Source organism: Halictus rubicundus, chromosome 1, assembly GCF_050948215.1.
Source record: "Halictus rubicundus isolate RS-2024b chromosome 1, iyHalRubi1_principal, whole genome shotgun sequence".
Taxonomy (NCBI): Eukaryota; Metazoa; Arthropoda; class Insecta; order Hymenoptera; family Halictidae; genus Halictus; species Halictus rubicundus.
In genome coordinates this window covers 26,485,908-26,502,725 of record NC_135149.1, presented here as the reverse complement: position 1 = coordinate 26,502,725, position 16,818 = coordinate 26,485,908, and the positions used below count along the sequence as shown (strand labels likewise).

At 41.0% G+C, this 16,818-nt stretch overlaps 1 protein-coding gene across 5 annotated transcripts in view; it reads left to right on the top strand.

Moving 5' to 3' along the window:
• LOC143358945 (thyrotroph embryonic factor) overlaps window positions 1-16,818 on the top strand; it is a 209,737-nt gene that overhangs the window by 84,688 nt on the left and 108,231 nt on the right. For 3 of the 5 annotated variants that reach the window (XM_076796554.1, XM_076796547.1, XM_076796564.1), the window contains one exon: window positions 1,555-1,584. The exons of the other annotated variants lie outside the window; for them this stretch is intronic. In XM_076796554.1, coding sequence (XP_076652669.1) covers window positions 1,555-1,584 — 30 coding nt within the window. The remainder of the gene's footprint in view (window positions 1-1,554; window positions 1,585-16,818) is intronic. 5 annotated transcript variants of the gene reach the window in all.

Here is a 16,818-nt window from a genome sequence, read left to right as displayed (position 1 = left end):
ATAACTACTCCCAAGTTGGAAATTTTGGCAGCCCCGAAGACAGAAATTTTTATAACTGAGCAACTTCAAATTTCAGTATTTTTGTTAGCTGCAAGTTTTGAAGTCCAACGTATTTGAAATTGGTAAGTTTCAAAACGTGACTAGAACTTCGCATTGCAGTTTCTCTTCGAAGACTTTGAACTGCCAAAAATTCACAAACCGAACGGCCAAAAGCTCGTAAATCCAAGAATACAGATTTCTAGTACCTCTCAATCCCAATCCTTTCTCTCGCATCCTCCAGAAATCGAACCTTCGATACCCAGTTCCCGAAGTACAAAAGGTGCCTGCCCTGGCACCAGGGTAGAAGGTGGCGATAGCAATAGCGAGGCTCGCATAAAATTACATCGCCGCTCTCGGCGCAACGAATCGGCATCGCCGGTGGTAAGGGCTTGGCGAAACAAAGCCTAATAAAGGTCCGCGAACGAGGTGGAAGGAGGAAGACAGAGCCCGTAGGAAGGAGCCACACGGGTGAACAAAGAAGGCTCTTCTTCGCGAAGACACAGTTCTCTCGGTCCTAAGCGTGCCTGTACGAGCCTCCCACTTGCGCATTATGCGAGGAGATACCCTATCTGCTCGCAGAGGAACGTTTTCCCGTTCTTTTCTGCGGCGCATGCCTGATCCCTGACCCCGGGCTGCGATCTCGGCCCAAAGAACCTCCTCCCTACTTTACGATGCTGGGCCCACGCGCCCCGTAACATACGGCCCTGCTCTTGCTCTTCTTTCAGGGTCCCTCCGACGATTTTTCGAATTTTCCTCACCCCCCCCCCCTCTCATCACAGCATCACCTTAGTTGAGTGTGTTACTTCTTGAGTATTCGAATGTGAAATGGTAAAAATTTTCTGCTTGTGAAAATTGATAAGTGAATCATAGTGACCAAAAATAAATTTCTACATAATTCTTGTTCCCCGTAATTGTTACAGAATATTTTTAATCGTTGGTACAGAGTGTTCGAGTGACAGTAACGAGGACCAAAGATTAAATAGAAAATTATATCCATTTTAATAAACTGAGAATAGCGTGGCATAGTACCTGAATATTTCCGAAGCTTTTACAGGACAATAGTTACGATAAAACCGTTCTGTGTAATTGCATACGCAGGAACGAACTCGGAAACTAGCGCTAAAGTGAGCATTAGGTTCACAAAAGCGCCAGCACGAGCGTACCGAATATAGTACCTCCGACCACTAATAATCCACGTGATCTGTGGACTAATTAGTCCCCAGCCAGCCACCACAGTCCACTGGGAGAAGAAAAGGAAAAGAATAAAAGATAGACACACCTCTCTCTCTCTCTCTCTCTGTTTGTCACATCTTTCTTTGACCTGTCTCATCAGTTTTAGCTCGATGCCCCTCGCATCGCTTTTAAACGTAGAGTTTATAATTTTCATCGCGATTCTCTCATTATTACGCCTGTCTATTCTCTCTCTCTCTTTCTCTCTCTCTCTCTCTCTGTCTCTCTTTCTCTCATTTTCATTACATGACGTTGACTGCAATATTGTACTTGTGTCGTTTTCAGGTGACCCCATGATAACATCCTCTCTGAAGGGTAAGTGACAAAACGACAGCTCATTCTGTCCTCTTTTTTTTACAAAAAAAAACTTGTTTTTGGTTTCATCATATTTTTTTGGCCCTGCATCTTCCACCCTCGCCCCCTCGATCACTCCCGTCCGACGATCGATCCGTGGATCACTTGTACGGATCGTCGTTTCCACAGACTTTCCCCGTGCACCTTCTGGAACGAGGACAATAGTGGGACGTGTCTCTCATTTGCATGTGTTTTTTTCCTCCCCATCCATTCTCGGTTTTCCACTGTTCACGCTTTACATTCTTTCGTACACACGCATACACGACACCGTAGCAGGAATTAGAGGAAAATGGAGGCCAGGGAAATTTAATTCGAAAACATGGATCTCCTAACCCGAGGAGAAGCTCTTTTTCTCCTCTTCGGAGACTCGGAACGAACGATATCTGAAACGTGTAAAAATCGCGAGCTCCTTTTTACTTTTTTTCAACGTCTCTTTAGCCTTGATCGCGTATTCCAAGATGGCGGCGATTGCTCGAGCGTCGAGCAGTCCTACGATGTTCTTTACAATCTTGTTCATTCCAGCCTTTAATCGCTCAGAAAATTACTTAGAAATAACGAGAGAGCCTTTCCTTGCATTTTACAATAAATAATTTCCATGTTTTCGGTCGACGATGATTATCCTCTCACAAGATAGAAGAACAGAGAAGAAAGTATTCGCTCAATCTTGACTTTTGCTTTCAATTGCCGATACTAAAGCATGTTCTCAAAACAAAAAATTATTTACTTCCAACTGCTTGCCAAAAAATTCAATTTCATTTCAAGCAGACGTAAATAATTTTCAGTTTCACCGATGCATCGGTATCTCCAACGGAAAGTGAAAATAATGACGCGCGAATACGTTCTTCCCTCGGTTCATCTTTGGTTCAATGATTTTGAACAATTCTCAGGCTCGAATTTTCCATTTTCGAGACTAACAATCGAAGATGCTTGAAAATTACGTAAGAAGTTTCGGAAAATTGTTGAACGAAGGGGATACTTGTTGTTCAGGGTGATTTCTCAAAATGGAAATTGAATTTCCCGCCGGAAGCGTAGGCAGTCGTAGGTAGACGCTTGAGCTCCCATTTAGAGAACAATAGCGGATCGAATGTTCGATCGTAGTGCAAGTAGCGAATCACAGATCACACACGGTTTATCAGAGCACGACTACCCAGTAGCGAGCAGTACGATAGCGAGCATAGAGTATGTCACATACATCGCGATAGTTCGTAAGCTCTGCATTTTGTCCACCGAAACAACCAAGCTAATCGATCCTCGATCATGTTTCAATGAAAAGAGACGTTCTCGCGATCGGGGTACCTTGCCTCCCCTGTAACCGACTCACCGATTGGTTGATTATTTTTTATGAGTGACTAAAAACGATTCCTGCATCGATGGGGGAATTGCCGATGAATCGATTTGCCGTGTGGACAGTTTGAGTGGTTTTTCGTGGAGAGAAACATTTGGGAAATTCGTCAGAATTTTTTGGGAATCTTCGAGAGGCGTCCGAGAACGAAGGAAAATGTTTTTGGGTGACCGGAACGTTTGTTGTCCAATAGGGTAAGGAACCCAATTGGGGGTACCAATTACTGTGTACTAATTATTTTTTAAGCACAGTGAATATTAAAAAAGATATATATATATATCATGTATATTAACTGATTCTAATGAAAAAAATGTAATATCTCTTTTTCAATATTCATTATGCTTTGAAAATAAGTATGAACAATATAGGCACAGTAATTGGTACACAGTAGTTCGGCCCCTTGCCCTAAAAGGGAAATTTGGAGGAATTGCACGCTGGCAATAGTATTCAGCGATGGATACTATACTTGGGTGGCTGAAAATGGAATTTGGCATCTGAAGCATGTGGGTTCAGGTGATCGAGGGACAAATTTAATTTTTTTTTACAATCTTTTCAGGTATACATTTTCTTAGAAACCGAACAGGATTTCTTAACGAGAAACGTAATTTTGTGGATATCAGAATTACAGTGATTGCAAGCACGGTAATAGAACTGATAAATATTAATGCGCCGACACGCAAGTTAAATCTAAAAATCGTCGTAGAGGCAATAATAAGCGGCAGGTAAATATCAATGGAAATAAAGATTAATTAACTTGTTAACCAGGTAACTTTTCATTTTCACACGTTGAAAGAGTCGCGATGATTCATGGTTAAAAATCACCTGTCGTGCCGTATCTCTTCAACAATGCCAGGTAGATGTTTATGCAAATCTTCATTTTTACCGATTCGATTAGAAACGCGATATTTACTCATCACGTTAACCGGTATCGTTTTATAGTGAAGAACGAAAACAAATGCCACTTCGTCGACGATTTTCAGGCACAAAGTTCTTCAAATCCATAGTTCATTTATTGAATAATAACTCGTGATCGCGCATGCATCATTGAGAGAGACAAAAAAAAAACACAAAATTGGAAAACATTAATTTCTTTCAAAATATACTTTTACATAGCACTTTTTCATGTTTGAAGGAACGGAGGCTCACCTCCGCCATCGCGCAGCGGTGCGATCGTCACCGTTTTCTTGACGCGCAACAGCCATAATCAATAACGCCGCGACTTATAAATTATTGACGATGAAACGCGGCGAATTAATGCACATATTAAACGCAGCCTTTTGTTCGACGACCACCGGCCAATCCCGTTCCGATCCGCGGAAACTTTGCTCTCGCTGAAACGCGAAACCGCGAGGAGGCTGCGCGCATGAATCTCGTCAAGCATGATCGCGGTGTTCGAGCTCGATCTCGAACGTACCACTCGAAACGGAAAACAAAAAATATTCTCCGAGATTATTCCCTAGACTACCTTCATTCTCAGAAATTATTTCGCGAGTCACATTTACAGAAACAACTTCCTAACTGTGCCACATTTACAGAAACTATTTTACTAAACCGTGTCACATTTACAGTAACAACTTCCGAAACTGTGTTACGTCACTGAACGACAGGAAGAGTAGACATAAAAAAATGTTTTAATACAATCCAAGCGTGTCTGATTGTATTAAAAAATTGCTCAGTCCCGGATCGCGACTTGTTATTCAAAGAAAAATTTTTTAAGTGGTCAGAGCATCACGACAACTATTTTAGTACAATTGAAGAGATTTATTCGGTAAAACGAACGCTAAAAAATTGAGAGGGCCTTAGTATAAGGGCTACTCTGTGAAAGCTTTTGTATCTCCTAGATGTCGAATGAAAACAAAAATTTTTAAGTGGTCAGAACATTACAACAACCATTTTTAGATAATTTAAGTGATTTATTCAGTAAAACGAACGTTAAAAAATTGAGAGAGCTTTAATATAGGGGCTACTCTGTGAAAGCTTTTGTATCTCCTAGATGTCGAACGAAAACAAAAATTTTTAAGTGGTCAGAACATTACAACAAGTATTTTTGTACAATTTAAGTGATTTATTCAGTAAAACGAACGCTAAACAATTGAGAGGGCCTTAGTATAAGGGCTACTCTGTGAAAGCTTTTGTATCTCCTAGATGTCGAACGAAAACAAAAATTTTTAAGTGGTCAGAGCATTACAAGTATTTTTATACAATTTAAGTGATTTATTCAGTAAAACGAACGCTAAAAAATTGAGAGAGCCTTAGTATAAGGGCTACTCTGTGAAAGCTTTTGTATTTCCTATATCTCGAACGAAAACAAAAATTTTTAAGTGGTCAGAGCATTACAAGTATTTTTATACAATTTAAGTGATTTATTCAGTAAAACGAACGCTAAAAAATTGAGAGAGCCTTAGTATAAGGGCTACTCTGTGAAAGCTTTTGTATTTCCTATATCTCGAACGAAAATAAAAATTTTTAAGTGGTCAGAGCATTGCAACAACCATTTTTAGATAATTTAAGTGATTTATTCAGTAAAACGAACGTTAAAAAATTGAGAGAGCCTTAGTATAAAGGCTACTCTGTGAAATCTTTTGTATCTTCTATATATCGAACGAAACAAAAATTTTTAAGTGGTCAGAACATTACAACAACTATTTTTGTACAATTTAAGTGATTTATTCAGTAAAAGGAAGGCCAAAAAATTCAGCTTTATTATAGAACCTACTCTGTGAACTCTTTTGTATCTCCTATATCTCGAACGAGTTAGATATTAATATTTTAATTAAGTACACCATCTACATCGTCAAGACACTGAGGTCTTCGATCTAGCTACCCGATTTCGCGACACCGAGCGCAGTTGTTCGGAAAAGAATGAATCGTCAGTGGTTGGACACTGTCGTCCGCACGACGAGGAGTTTGTGCATCAAGTGCACAATTCCAGGAGGAAAGTGCATCGGCAATCGCGTGTCTCTCGGCCCGTGGAGCATGTATCTCGAAGGTACGGCCAGATATTCTCGTCTCACCGACAACATCGCTGCCCCTACATTTTATCTGGCAAAGATGTGGCAATGCCGTGTTATGGCCTAGCTCTCCGGCCGACGTTATGGAAGGATAATCCCATGCGGTCGACGCTTGGTCTCAGATTTCCGCGCGGCGACCATAATCACGTCGAGGTGGAACGAGAGGATAGCCGGGCCGGACGACTGCTATCCCGTGTAAACTCGGCCGATTCCAGAAAAATCGCGGGACACTTAAGAAATTGACAAGACACCGGGATCAGGAGCGGCGGTGGGGTGACAATCGGAAACACCTCTCCACATTGTTCGACTAATTTTTCTCAAAATATCTCCGGAATAACAATCGGAATGCTGGATCTTTATGGAGGGTTAAACTTTTCGGGATCAATTAGAAGAAGCGAGATTAATCGAATATTTTGTTGTAACCTGCACAGCTTGCATCAAAGTGTACAATTCAGAAATCCGTATTAACAACTGCATTTGTAAATATTCGAACACGCAGAGTAATGATTAGCTTAAGAACCTCTTCTGACGCGAAGATTGTTTCCCGCTAATAAACGGAGCATTTCCATCGAAGAAAATGGGTGTAATGATAGTGTTTGAAATTGACCGGTTGGTTTCCAAGATCCCAGTGTTTTTCATTTAAGCAACAGAATTGCTAAACCGATGATTGGAAAATCGCCCGCGGCAGATCCGACGCGTTTCCACACCGCGGCGACGCGACGATGAACCGAACCGATGAAACGATCGGGTGCGACGCGAAACGGGAATACACTCGGCTATCGGTACTCTGTTATTATCATTATTATTATCATCCCGCGTAATTATACGTCGACGTTAACGAGCCGCTACGGTCGTAATGATGGAAAACCGTTTAAATAACAGAACGCCGGGGATGGGGGTGGGGAGTAATGAAGCCGCGTTCGCACAGCTGTCAGCCCGGGATGACGCGTTTCCAGTGAAAACCGGTCGTTAGATTTCTATAATGCATTATATCGGCAGGATCTCGCAGGATCTCGCAGGATCTCGCAGGATCACGTTCGCTCGAACGCTTCTGGCGTCTTCAACCCCCTCGAGAAATCAATCGAGACGCCGCGAGACGTGCAGGATTATTGAATTGCTTGTTAAACGCCTGTGTTCACACATTGTAATTAAATAAGACGATTTTATTCTTGCTCGACGCGTGTTGTATAACAGCTCTGAAACTGAGGAAATGGTACCCAAAGGGTTTTCGCACGCATTGGAGAACGCTTGAACCCGCAGGTGTCCTTTACTGTTCCGAAAAATGCACAAAAGTGCAACTGGAGACTTTTCTACGATAGTACAAAATATTTTGAACGTTCAGGTTGTTATTATCAGTTTTAGAAGTGGTAAAAATTGTTACCAAAAATTTCCACGTCACTATCTTCCTTTCCGCGATCACAGAAACGTCATAAGCTGCTCCCGAAGGGTTTCCTTTCACATCACGAAGACCGTAGCTAATTGAAAACTTCTGCGACCTTCAGTTACTCCATACTGATTCCAAAAATGTTGGAAACCGTTCCCAAAATAATTTCCACACCCTCTAAAAATTCCTTCAACCCTAATTTCCTTTCACCGATCACAGAAACGTCACAAACGGCTCCCGAAGGGTTTCCATTCGCATCACGAAGACCGTAGCTAATTGAAAACTTCTGCGACCTTCAGTTACTCCATACTGATCCCAAAAATGTTAGAAAGCGTCCCCAAAATAATTTCCACACCCTCTAAAAATTCCTTAAACCCCAATTTCCTTTTATCGATCTCAAAAACGTTACAAGCGGCTCCCGAAAGGTTTCCACTCGCGTCACAAAGACCGCAGCCAATTGAAAATTTTTGTGACCTTCAGTTACTCCATACTTATCCTAAAAGTGTTAGGACCCGTTTCCAAAATAATTTCCACACCCTCTAAAAATTCCTTGAACCCCAATTTCCTTTTACCGATCTCATAAAGTTCACAAACGGCTCCCGAAGGGGTTCCACTCCCGTCACAAAGACCGCAGCCAATTGAAAATTTTTGTGACCTTCAGTTACTCCATACTGAACCCAAAAATGTTAGAAACCGCCCCCGAAATAATTTCCACACCCTCTAAAAATTCCTTGAACCCCAATTTCCTTTTACCGATCTCAAAAACGTTACAAACGGCTCCCGAAGGGGTTCCACTCGCGTCACAAAGACCGCAGCCAATTGAAAATTTTTGAGACCTTCAATTACTCCATACTGATCCTAAAAATGTTAGAAACCGTCCCCAAAATAATTTCCACACCCTCTAAAAATTCCTTGAACCCCAATTTCCTTTTACCGATCTCATAAACGTCACAAACGTCTCCCGAAGGGGTTCCACTTGCGTCACAAAGACTGCAGCCAATTGAAAATTTTTGAGACCTTCAATTACTCCATACTGATCCTAAAAATGTTAGAAACCGTCCCCAAAATAATTTCCACACCCTCTAAAAATTCCTTGAACCCTAATTTCCTTTTACCGATCTCATAAACGTCACAAACGGCTCCCGAAGGGGTTCCACTTGCGTCACAAAGACTGCAGCCAATTGAAAAATTCTGCGACACTCAGCTACTCCATACTGACCTCAAAAAAGTTAGAAAGCGTCCCCAAAATAATTTCCACGCCCTCTAAAAATTCCATGAACCCTAATTTCCTTTTACCGATCTCATAAACGTCACAAACGGCTCCCGAAGGGGTTCCACTTGCGTCACAAAGACTGCAGCCAATTGAAAAATTCTACGACACTCAGCTACTCCATACTGACCTCAAAAAAGTTAGAAACCGTTTCCAAAATAATTTCCACACGCTCTAAAAATTCCTTGAACCCTAATTTCCTTTTACCGATCGCAGAAACGTCACAAACCGCACCCGAAGGGGTTCCACTCACGTCTCAAAGACTGCAGCCAATTGAAAACTTCTGCGACCTTCAATTACTCCATACTGATCCCAAAAATGTTAGAAACCGCCCCCGAAATAATTTCCACACCCTCTAAAAATTCCTTGAACCCTAATTTCCTTTTACCGATCACAGAAACATCACAAACGGCTCCCGAAGGGGTTCGACTCGCGTCACAAAGACTGCATCCAATTGAAAAATTCTGCGACCTTCAGTTACTCCATACTGACCTCAAAAAAGTTAGAAACCGTTTCCAAAATAATTTCCACACGCTCCAAAAATTCCCTGATCCGCGGCTTGCGTTGGTCCCGAAAGCGTCACTCGCTGTTCCGGAAAGGTTTCCACCCCCGTTCGAAAGACAGCAGCCAATTACAGTTTACATAACGCTTGTTCCCGCCTTCGGACGATCGATCCGCGCAATCCGTGCCAATAATCATAATCGCGCAGTTAGAAAAACTCGCGTCGCTTCAGAATCAGCGTTCCCTTTTCACTCGGATCGGCTCTCGTCGCCTCGGCGCGCCGGCAATCATTATACTATGCTTCTCGGTATCGGTCGGCCCGGTTGCACAATCGGGAACGAAAAATCGGTTTCTCATCGTACGCACTACGGGGGTCTTGCTCGCGATAAGCGTGCTGGAACGATTATATAAGGAATTTATTCATCCTCGGCGTCCTTACCCGCGACAGAGAACGGGTGTACCGTCCACAATCGGCTCGGTGTGATTGATTATAATTACAAGCCTCTGTGGAACTCGCGGCCGACGAGAAGCTTCGCCTCGAGCCTGTGTAACGAGGCTGACGATTGCCGGGCTCCTCGTTACGATCCTCGACAAAAAGATCGATTCGTCGATCGTCCTACGTCTTTGACACCGATCCGTTAACGAGACCGATTTCCGACGATCGGGGGAAATCGACCGCCGTTTTACGGCCCGATCATTTCCACCGTATCGCGGCCAATTAACGGCCGAACAGAGGCGAATTCTTTTCCCCGATTGTTCCCCGGGATCGAGCCGGCTGCCAGAAGATCACGCTGATAACATCGGTGACGTCGGGAGCATGCGAATAACGAATTCCTCGCGTGTCTTCGCGCGGTATTTTCAACGCCGGCCCTTTCGGAACTTGAGGTGACCGGCGCTTGGATTATAATTTTATTAACGCGATTAGGCGCTTTAGACAGTTCTCCTAAGCTCCCCCAACGATTTTTAACGATTTCTGATGGTAATTACTGGAAATCGGATTTTATGCATTTATTTTCTACCTGTTAAACATATTAGGAGGCACCCAGTAATCAATTATCTTGAAATCTAAAACAAACTTTGTAGTAGATTCAAGTTTATATTTCTTAATTTATTATATAATCTCCATCATTATCAAGGACAGTTTGCCATCTTTCCTGCAAATTTTCAATCCCCCTCTTCTAGAAATCCAGGGTTTTGCAAGTATGCAACGACGAATATGATCCTCGGAAGGTAGGGACGCCGCCATTTTATTACAGGGTTGTAAGGAAAATTATACTTTTTAGAATATTTTGAACACAGGCTGCTTTACCGAAAACTGTAAAAGTATACGTGTTTCCTGTTCAACGATCGGTACAGAACTAAAGGCAAAACAAATTCTTTGCAAATAATTGATTACTTAAGAGTACCCCTAATATTAACACGTTAAGTGCCAAATATCATTCCCAGAATATTCTTGCAAAATCAGAGTAATTTAATTAATGAAAGCAAAACTGGAAATTTTAAACGTATTATAGGGGATGCTGTTTTAACCCTTTTGAGTTCTAAAGATATTAATAAAATTAGGTTTATCTGGATATGTCACAATAAAAATAAACGTCTAAACCTAGTCAAAAGTCACTGTCAGTCATATGGGACTAACATGGCAGTTCACGTGTTAAGTCGACGAAAATCAATTTCACTTCAGTGTGTTGCAATTCGGGTAGAAAAATTTTCTTTTGTATAAATATACGCTGTCTAATAATTACAATGGAAATATCCTGTTCGATAGAAATTAATTTCACAAACTAAGCACCGCTTGAATTGTGCAACGTCAAAGTATACTATTTAAAAGTGCAACTGCTTTTCCTGTTCTAAATTCGGTGAGGTTTTGAGGTCATCTCAGGCGATAAATATCGAAGTCGCAAAAGCAATGATGCATGCAGAAACAGAAAATTAGAGAATGTTCACCTGAAGAGCGCAAGAGAGTTGCCAACGGCTGAAACTGCAACGCGTAGCGTGAATGCATAAATGATCAACTAGTATAAATTGTCCCATCGTCGACGAAGAGCGCAACTTGCCATCGCGACGGCCCCGGCCCGCTAATTTCACAGCTGACGAGCAGATGTTGTCAACGCGGCGAAACATTTACGTTACAGATCGCAGAACGCCCTGTGTGCCTCACCGACACCTGACAATTAAAGATCGTGCGCCAAACGAAACGATTTACCGAGCGTGTGCCTAGATCCTTACACGTAACTGTAACTAGATCTTTGTGCCACTCTCCATCGATTATTTTATAATGTTCGAAATTCGAGAAAGTGAAACAAACATGCTGATCATTTTTGTTGCGCATGATTCTTCGCATTTGCGATGTCATAAATAGACTGGCGGATGTTAATACAATTTTCAATTTTTGTAGGCACATTTTTGGGAAATATTTTATAATGTTCGAAATTCGAGAAAGTGAAACAAACATGCTGATCATTTTTGTTGCGCATGATTCTTCGCATTTGCGATGTCATAAATAGACTGGCAGATGTTAATACAATTTTCAATTTTTGTAGGCACATTTTTGGGAAATATTTTATAATGTTCGAAATTCGAGAAAGTGAAACAAACATGCTGATCATTTTTGTTGTGCATGATTCTTCGCATTTGCGATGTCATAAATAGACTGGCGGATGTTAATACAATTTTCAATTTTTGTAGGCACATTTTTGGGAAATATTTTATAATGTTCGAAATTCGAGAAAGTGAAACAAACATGCTGATCATTTTTGTTGTGCATGATTCTTCGCATTTGCGATGTCATAAATAGGCTGGCGGATGTTAATACAATTTTCAATTTTTGTAGGCACATTTTTGGGAAATATTTTATAATGTTCGAAATTCGAGAAAGTGAAACAAACATGCCGATCATTTTTGTTGTGCATGATTCTTCGCATTTGCGATATCATAAATAGACTGGCGGATGTTAATACAATTTTCAATTTTTGTAGGCACATTTTTGGGAAATATTTTATAATGTTCGAAATTCGAGAAAGTGAAACAAACATGCTGATCATTTTTGTTGTGCATGATTCTTCGCATTTGCGATGTCATAAATAGGCTGGCGGATGTTAATACAATTTTCAATTTTTGTAGGCACATTTTTGGGAAATATTTTATAATGTTCGAAATTCGAGAAAGTGAAACAAACATGCTGATCATTTTTGTTGTGCATGATTCTTCGCATTTGCGATGTCATAAATAGGCTGGCGGATGTTAATACAATTTTCAATTTTTGTAGGCACATTTTTGGGAAATATTTTATAATGTTCGAAATTCGAGAAAGTGAAACAAACATGCTGATCATTTTTGTTGTGCATGATTCTTCGCATTTGCGATGTCATAAATAGGCTGGCGGATGTTAATACAATTTTCAATTTTTGTAGGCACATTTTTGGGAAATATTTTATAATGTTCGAAATTCGAGAACGTGAAACAAACATGCTGATCATTTTTGTTGTGCATGATTCTTCGTATTTGCGATGTCATAAATAGGCTGGCGGATGTTAATACAATTTTCAATTTTTGTAGGCAAATTTTTGGGAAACAAATCAAATTTAATTTCTAGTGGTAGTAGCCTCTGCAGATCTGGAATAAATAAAAATCGTACTGAATTCTGTGGAATTTTAGATTGTGACATTTTTTGAAAATGTTCAGAAGACTATAATTATAACAATTATAACAACGTCCACAATCTCGCAAATAATTTAAGTTGATCTGAAAACAGCCTGGTTATAAAATCGAGTCGTATAACATTCTTCGTCGGTAACGTGGTCGCTCTACCTTATCGTGAATTACAGAGTCTTGGCTCTTAAACTTTCCTGCCAGCAACGTGACGATCAAAGAGCACTTAAACGGTTCGGAAATTTTCCAAAAATGTGAAAGACCGCCCGAAGAAAGCACAGAGACTGTTCTCCGTGTGCTCGAGCCAGGGTTGAAGCGTTTCTCTTCAACAAAAAGATTGATCGGCCTCCACGACGTGGTGGATCCATTAAAGAAAGTAATCTCGAACGAGCGTGGACAACCAGAAACCGACGACGACGACGACGACGACGACTGCTTTCACTTTTTATTTTCGCATGCCCGATTTGAAACCCGTTACCGAAAAAAAAAAGAAAAGAAAAGAAAGGGAACCACCTTCTGTTTCTCTCTCGGCCCGGACTTAGCCCAATTATTTCTTGAAAAATATACGGCCGTTTCTTTTTTTGCGGAATGCCGTGGCACGGGACGGTTTCGCGGCGCGATACCAATTAAACGCGGAACGTGATTGTTCTTCATTCGCCTTGCGGTGATTAAGCCCCCCTCCACCCTCCCCCCGAGCAGAATTCTCGGCGCAAAAAAGTCAACGACAAATTGAGAATGGCCGAGCTGTGTTTCTCTCCTCGAAGACCAACAAGAGCGTTCGAAGAACGTTGAAACCGGACAAGTTCGACGTACACCTGGCAAACTGTATATGTTTTAATAATCCGTGTGACATCGACGTCTTTGATCGACTCTCCGGCTCGGAACTTTCTGTTTCGAATGAACGTAACAGAACGGGGACGTAAATTATTGCATCAACATGCTGCGCCAAACGTGAAACGAGAGTCGCGACGAATAATAAAAATTGTAGAGAAAATTTATTGGCTTCTCAACTGGTCTAAACGTTGAAGACATCTTCAAGAATTTATTTGAGATAGTTAACGTCGTCCACGAAAAACAGTTCAAACATCCGTTTGAAAAATATACGTTCTAATTTTGGAAATTTTCCGTTTCGAACGAACGTGACAGCATGGGAGCATAAACCTTGCAATAAATCTTTAAATCGAAATGTAAACAGTCCAGGAACATCAACGAGAGATGAAGCGATAATTTATTAGAAAATATGTATGGCGATTAATTGACTGCGGATTTTATATGACAAAAATGAGTAAATCTAATTCAAAACAGTAAAAAGAGTTTAACAGTGTCAATGTACCATTTTTAACATATGAAAATTATTAATGAGCAAAATAAATGTTTACTTAGCGCCTGTAGATTGCAGTTGATGTATAAAAATTTTATTTTGAATAAAGATCCGCAGTCTAGTGATTTAGTCGAAAGGTCTTGGGCGATAAAATTCTTCCTTCCGATTTCTTTAGGCTAGTTTCCAATTTTTAGGCCTCGGGTAGATTAACAAAATCGTAGGACCAGGTCTGGGTTTGTTCGAGTGTCGTCTAACGCGAACGAAGGAATGGCGGGGACTCGTCTAACGGGTGTCCAGCCGAAAGAAAGCGGTCCCGTTTCGATTTGTTCCGCTTTTCGTGGCCGACTTAACGAAAAATTTTAGGAAGGCCCTTCCACGGAGAAAAGCGAGAAAGAATTGGGGCCGGCCGGACCTCGTGAGGCCCCGCAAGGCCCCGTGAGGCCCCGTAAGGCCCGAATCGCGGTAGGGGAACCGCCTGGGCACATTTCACTAGGAGGAGAAAGTGACCCGCCGAAAGTTGTCGTTTTCACGTCTGGCCCGGTCCTCCGGTGCCAATTCTACCATCATGAATCCTTTTGCCATACGCTCGAATCATTTTTCGCTGATACTTCACTCCCTGGCAATTGTTTAACCCTAATCACTTCAATTTTTTAACTCACCACTTCTAACATTTTTCTGGGCTTTTATGGAGACATCAAAAAATTGTTCAAGATATTCTTTCGACTCTGCTCCCTACACTCATATTTTTGATATTTAAATTTCTGCAAAATACAGTGTAATTATTGGAACTTTTTATCGTATGCTTGTATATATTGGTTGTTTATAGTAGGCTGTCTAAAAATTCCTTTCAGAATGCGTATGATACTGAGCATATTTCAATAAACCTGACCTATCGTTCTCTTCAGAATATTGTCCACGAGAAAATTTATCCAGGTTCAAAAAGTGCCTAATTTTTGCCATTGTCCGTTAACGTCGCAAACTTTCAAAGATTTTAAACATTTATCATCCTCAATGTCTTCTTTCCATTTATGAACAAAATGGAGGGAATTGCAGTCAATCAATTATAAGATAATCGACTACAAATAGCATTTTATTTAATCACAATTATCAGTAGACAGCATTTATGCATTTTATGCATTTATCATGAAAATGGTGCAATTGAAAGCAGTGAACAGTCTCAAAGAATTCAAGAATAAAAACTTAAAATAAATGAAAAAATATGAAAATATAAAATAAAATATTAAAATTATTAACGAGGGAAATTTACCCTCCCGCATCTTGCAATTAACGGACAAAAATAAAATTTCTTAACTGAAATTAGAACATGGTTATATTTTCGAAGGAATTCAAATGACAATAAATTGCGCTTTGCAGCCGGGTTATGAGCGCAGAAAATCAATTATGCAGAACGATCGGGCGCCTGCGAGGTGCATTTCGCTTATGGAATCGTTCGGTTCTCGGACGTATTATTACGTCAATCGTACCGCCGTGGATTCAACGCGATTCGACCGGGGTTTAGGGCCGGTTCACACGTGCAACACGTGCAAAACAAGGAAGGGTGGGGGGAGGGCTACCTGTCGTGGGGCAAACGATGCGAATTCGAACGGCGAGCTGCCATAATAACAAGCTGTTAAAAGCGAACTTCTTTTCTCGACGGGGAGAGACCACGGAGATCTCGATGCTCGGCAGAGAGAGACGCTTTCGTTTCCCGGCTAAAGGTTAAACTGTAGCTACGGTCTCTAACGATGCTGCACGAAATGGGAATCGAGACAACCTGTTGATCCTGGCTGCTTCCTTTCACTCCCGGCATCCACTCGGAGAGAAACAGGCCCGGGAATTAATCCATGGATCCTCCACCGGCCTTATTTTGCCATCATTTCGTAATTCGATCGATCGCACACCTTTTTCTAACCCTGGATCCACGGGCACACTAGAACCCACTATTCCACGGTAAAAAAAAAAAATAATAAAACTCATTCAGTCATACCGATTTGCATCCTAATTACTAGACTGCGGATGTTCATGCAATTTTTGTAGACGAATTTTAAGGAAATAGAATGAAATGAAATCTGTGGATCCGAAACAAATCAAAATCGTACCGAATTCTATTGAATTTTGTGCTATAGCATTTTTTGAAAATTTTCGTAAGCCATAAATGCATAAAGATCCGCAGTCTAGTAATTACACTGGGGGTCTTTGTGTAAACTAAAAATGTCCCAAGTCAGTTGTGCTAAGCAGGAATGAATTAAAAATTAATTTTGATAAATTGAGCATGTCCCTCATCCTGATTTTTAAAAAATAAGCCATGAAATTTGGAATTTCCGCAGTGTTATCATTACTAGACATTTATTTTTGCGACAAAAATGAAACGCAAACCTGTGAAGACATTACAGGAATTCAAGAACACTATTTTCGCCTCATTGAAATTGTCAAAGGAAGAGTGACTTCTGTATATATGTCGCAGAGGCCTGGATGATAAACGTCGCGGAATTATCCCCACTACCGAGGTATACGGGAGGCCTCGGGCGCCGAGGTGTGTAAACATAACACTGCTCGAGCATGTCTCCTGGACGATACATGACGCTGGCACGACCCGTGTTATTGACATATATCGAGAGTTCACTGTACATTGTCGGTTAGCTGTTGTCTCTTACAATTAACGTAGAACATTTTCAAATACATTGTAAAATAAAACATCTAACAAAAGTTCCTTTG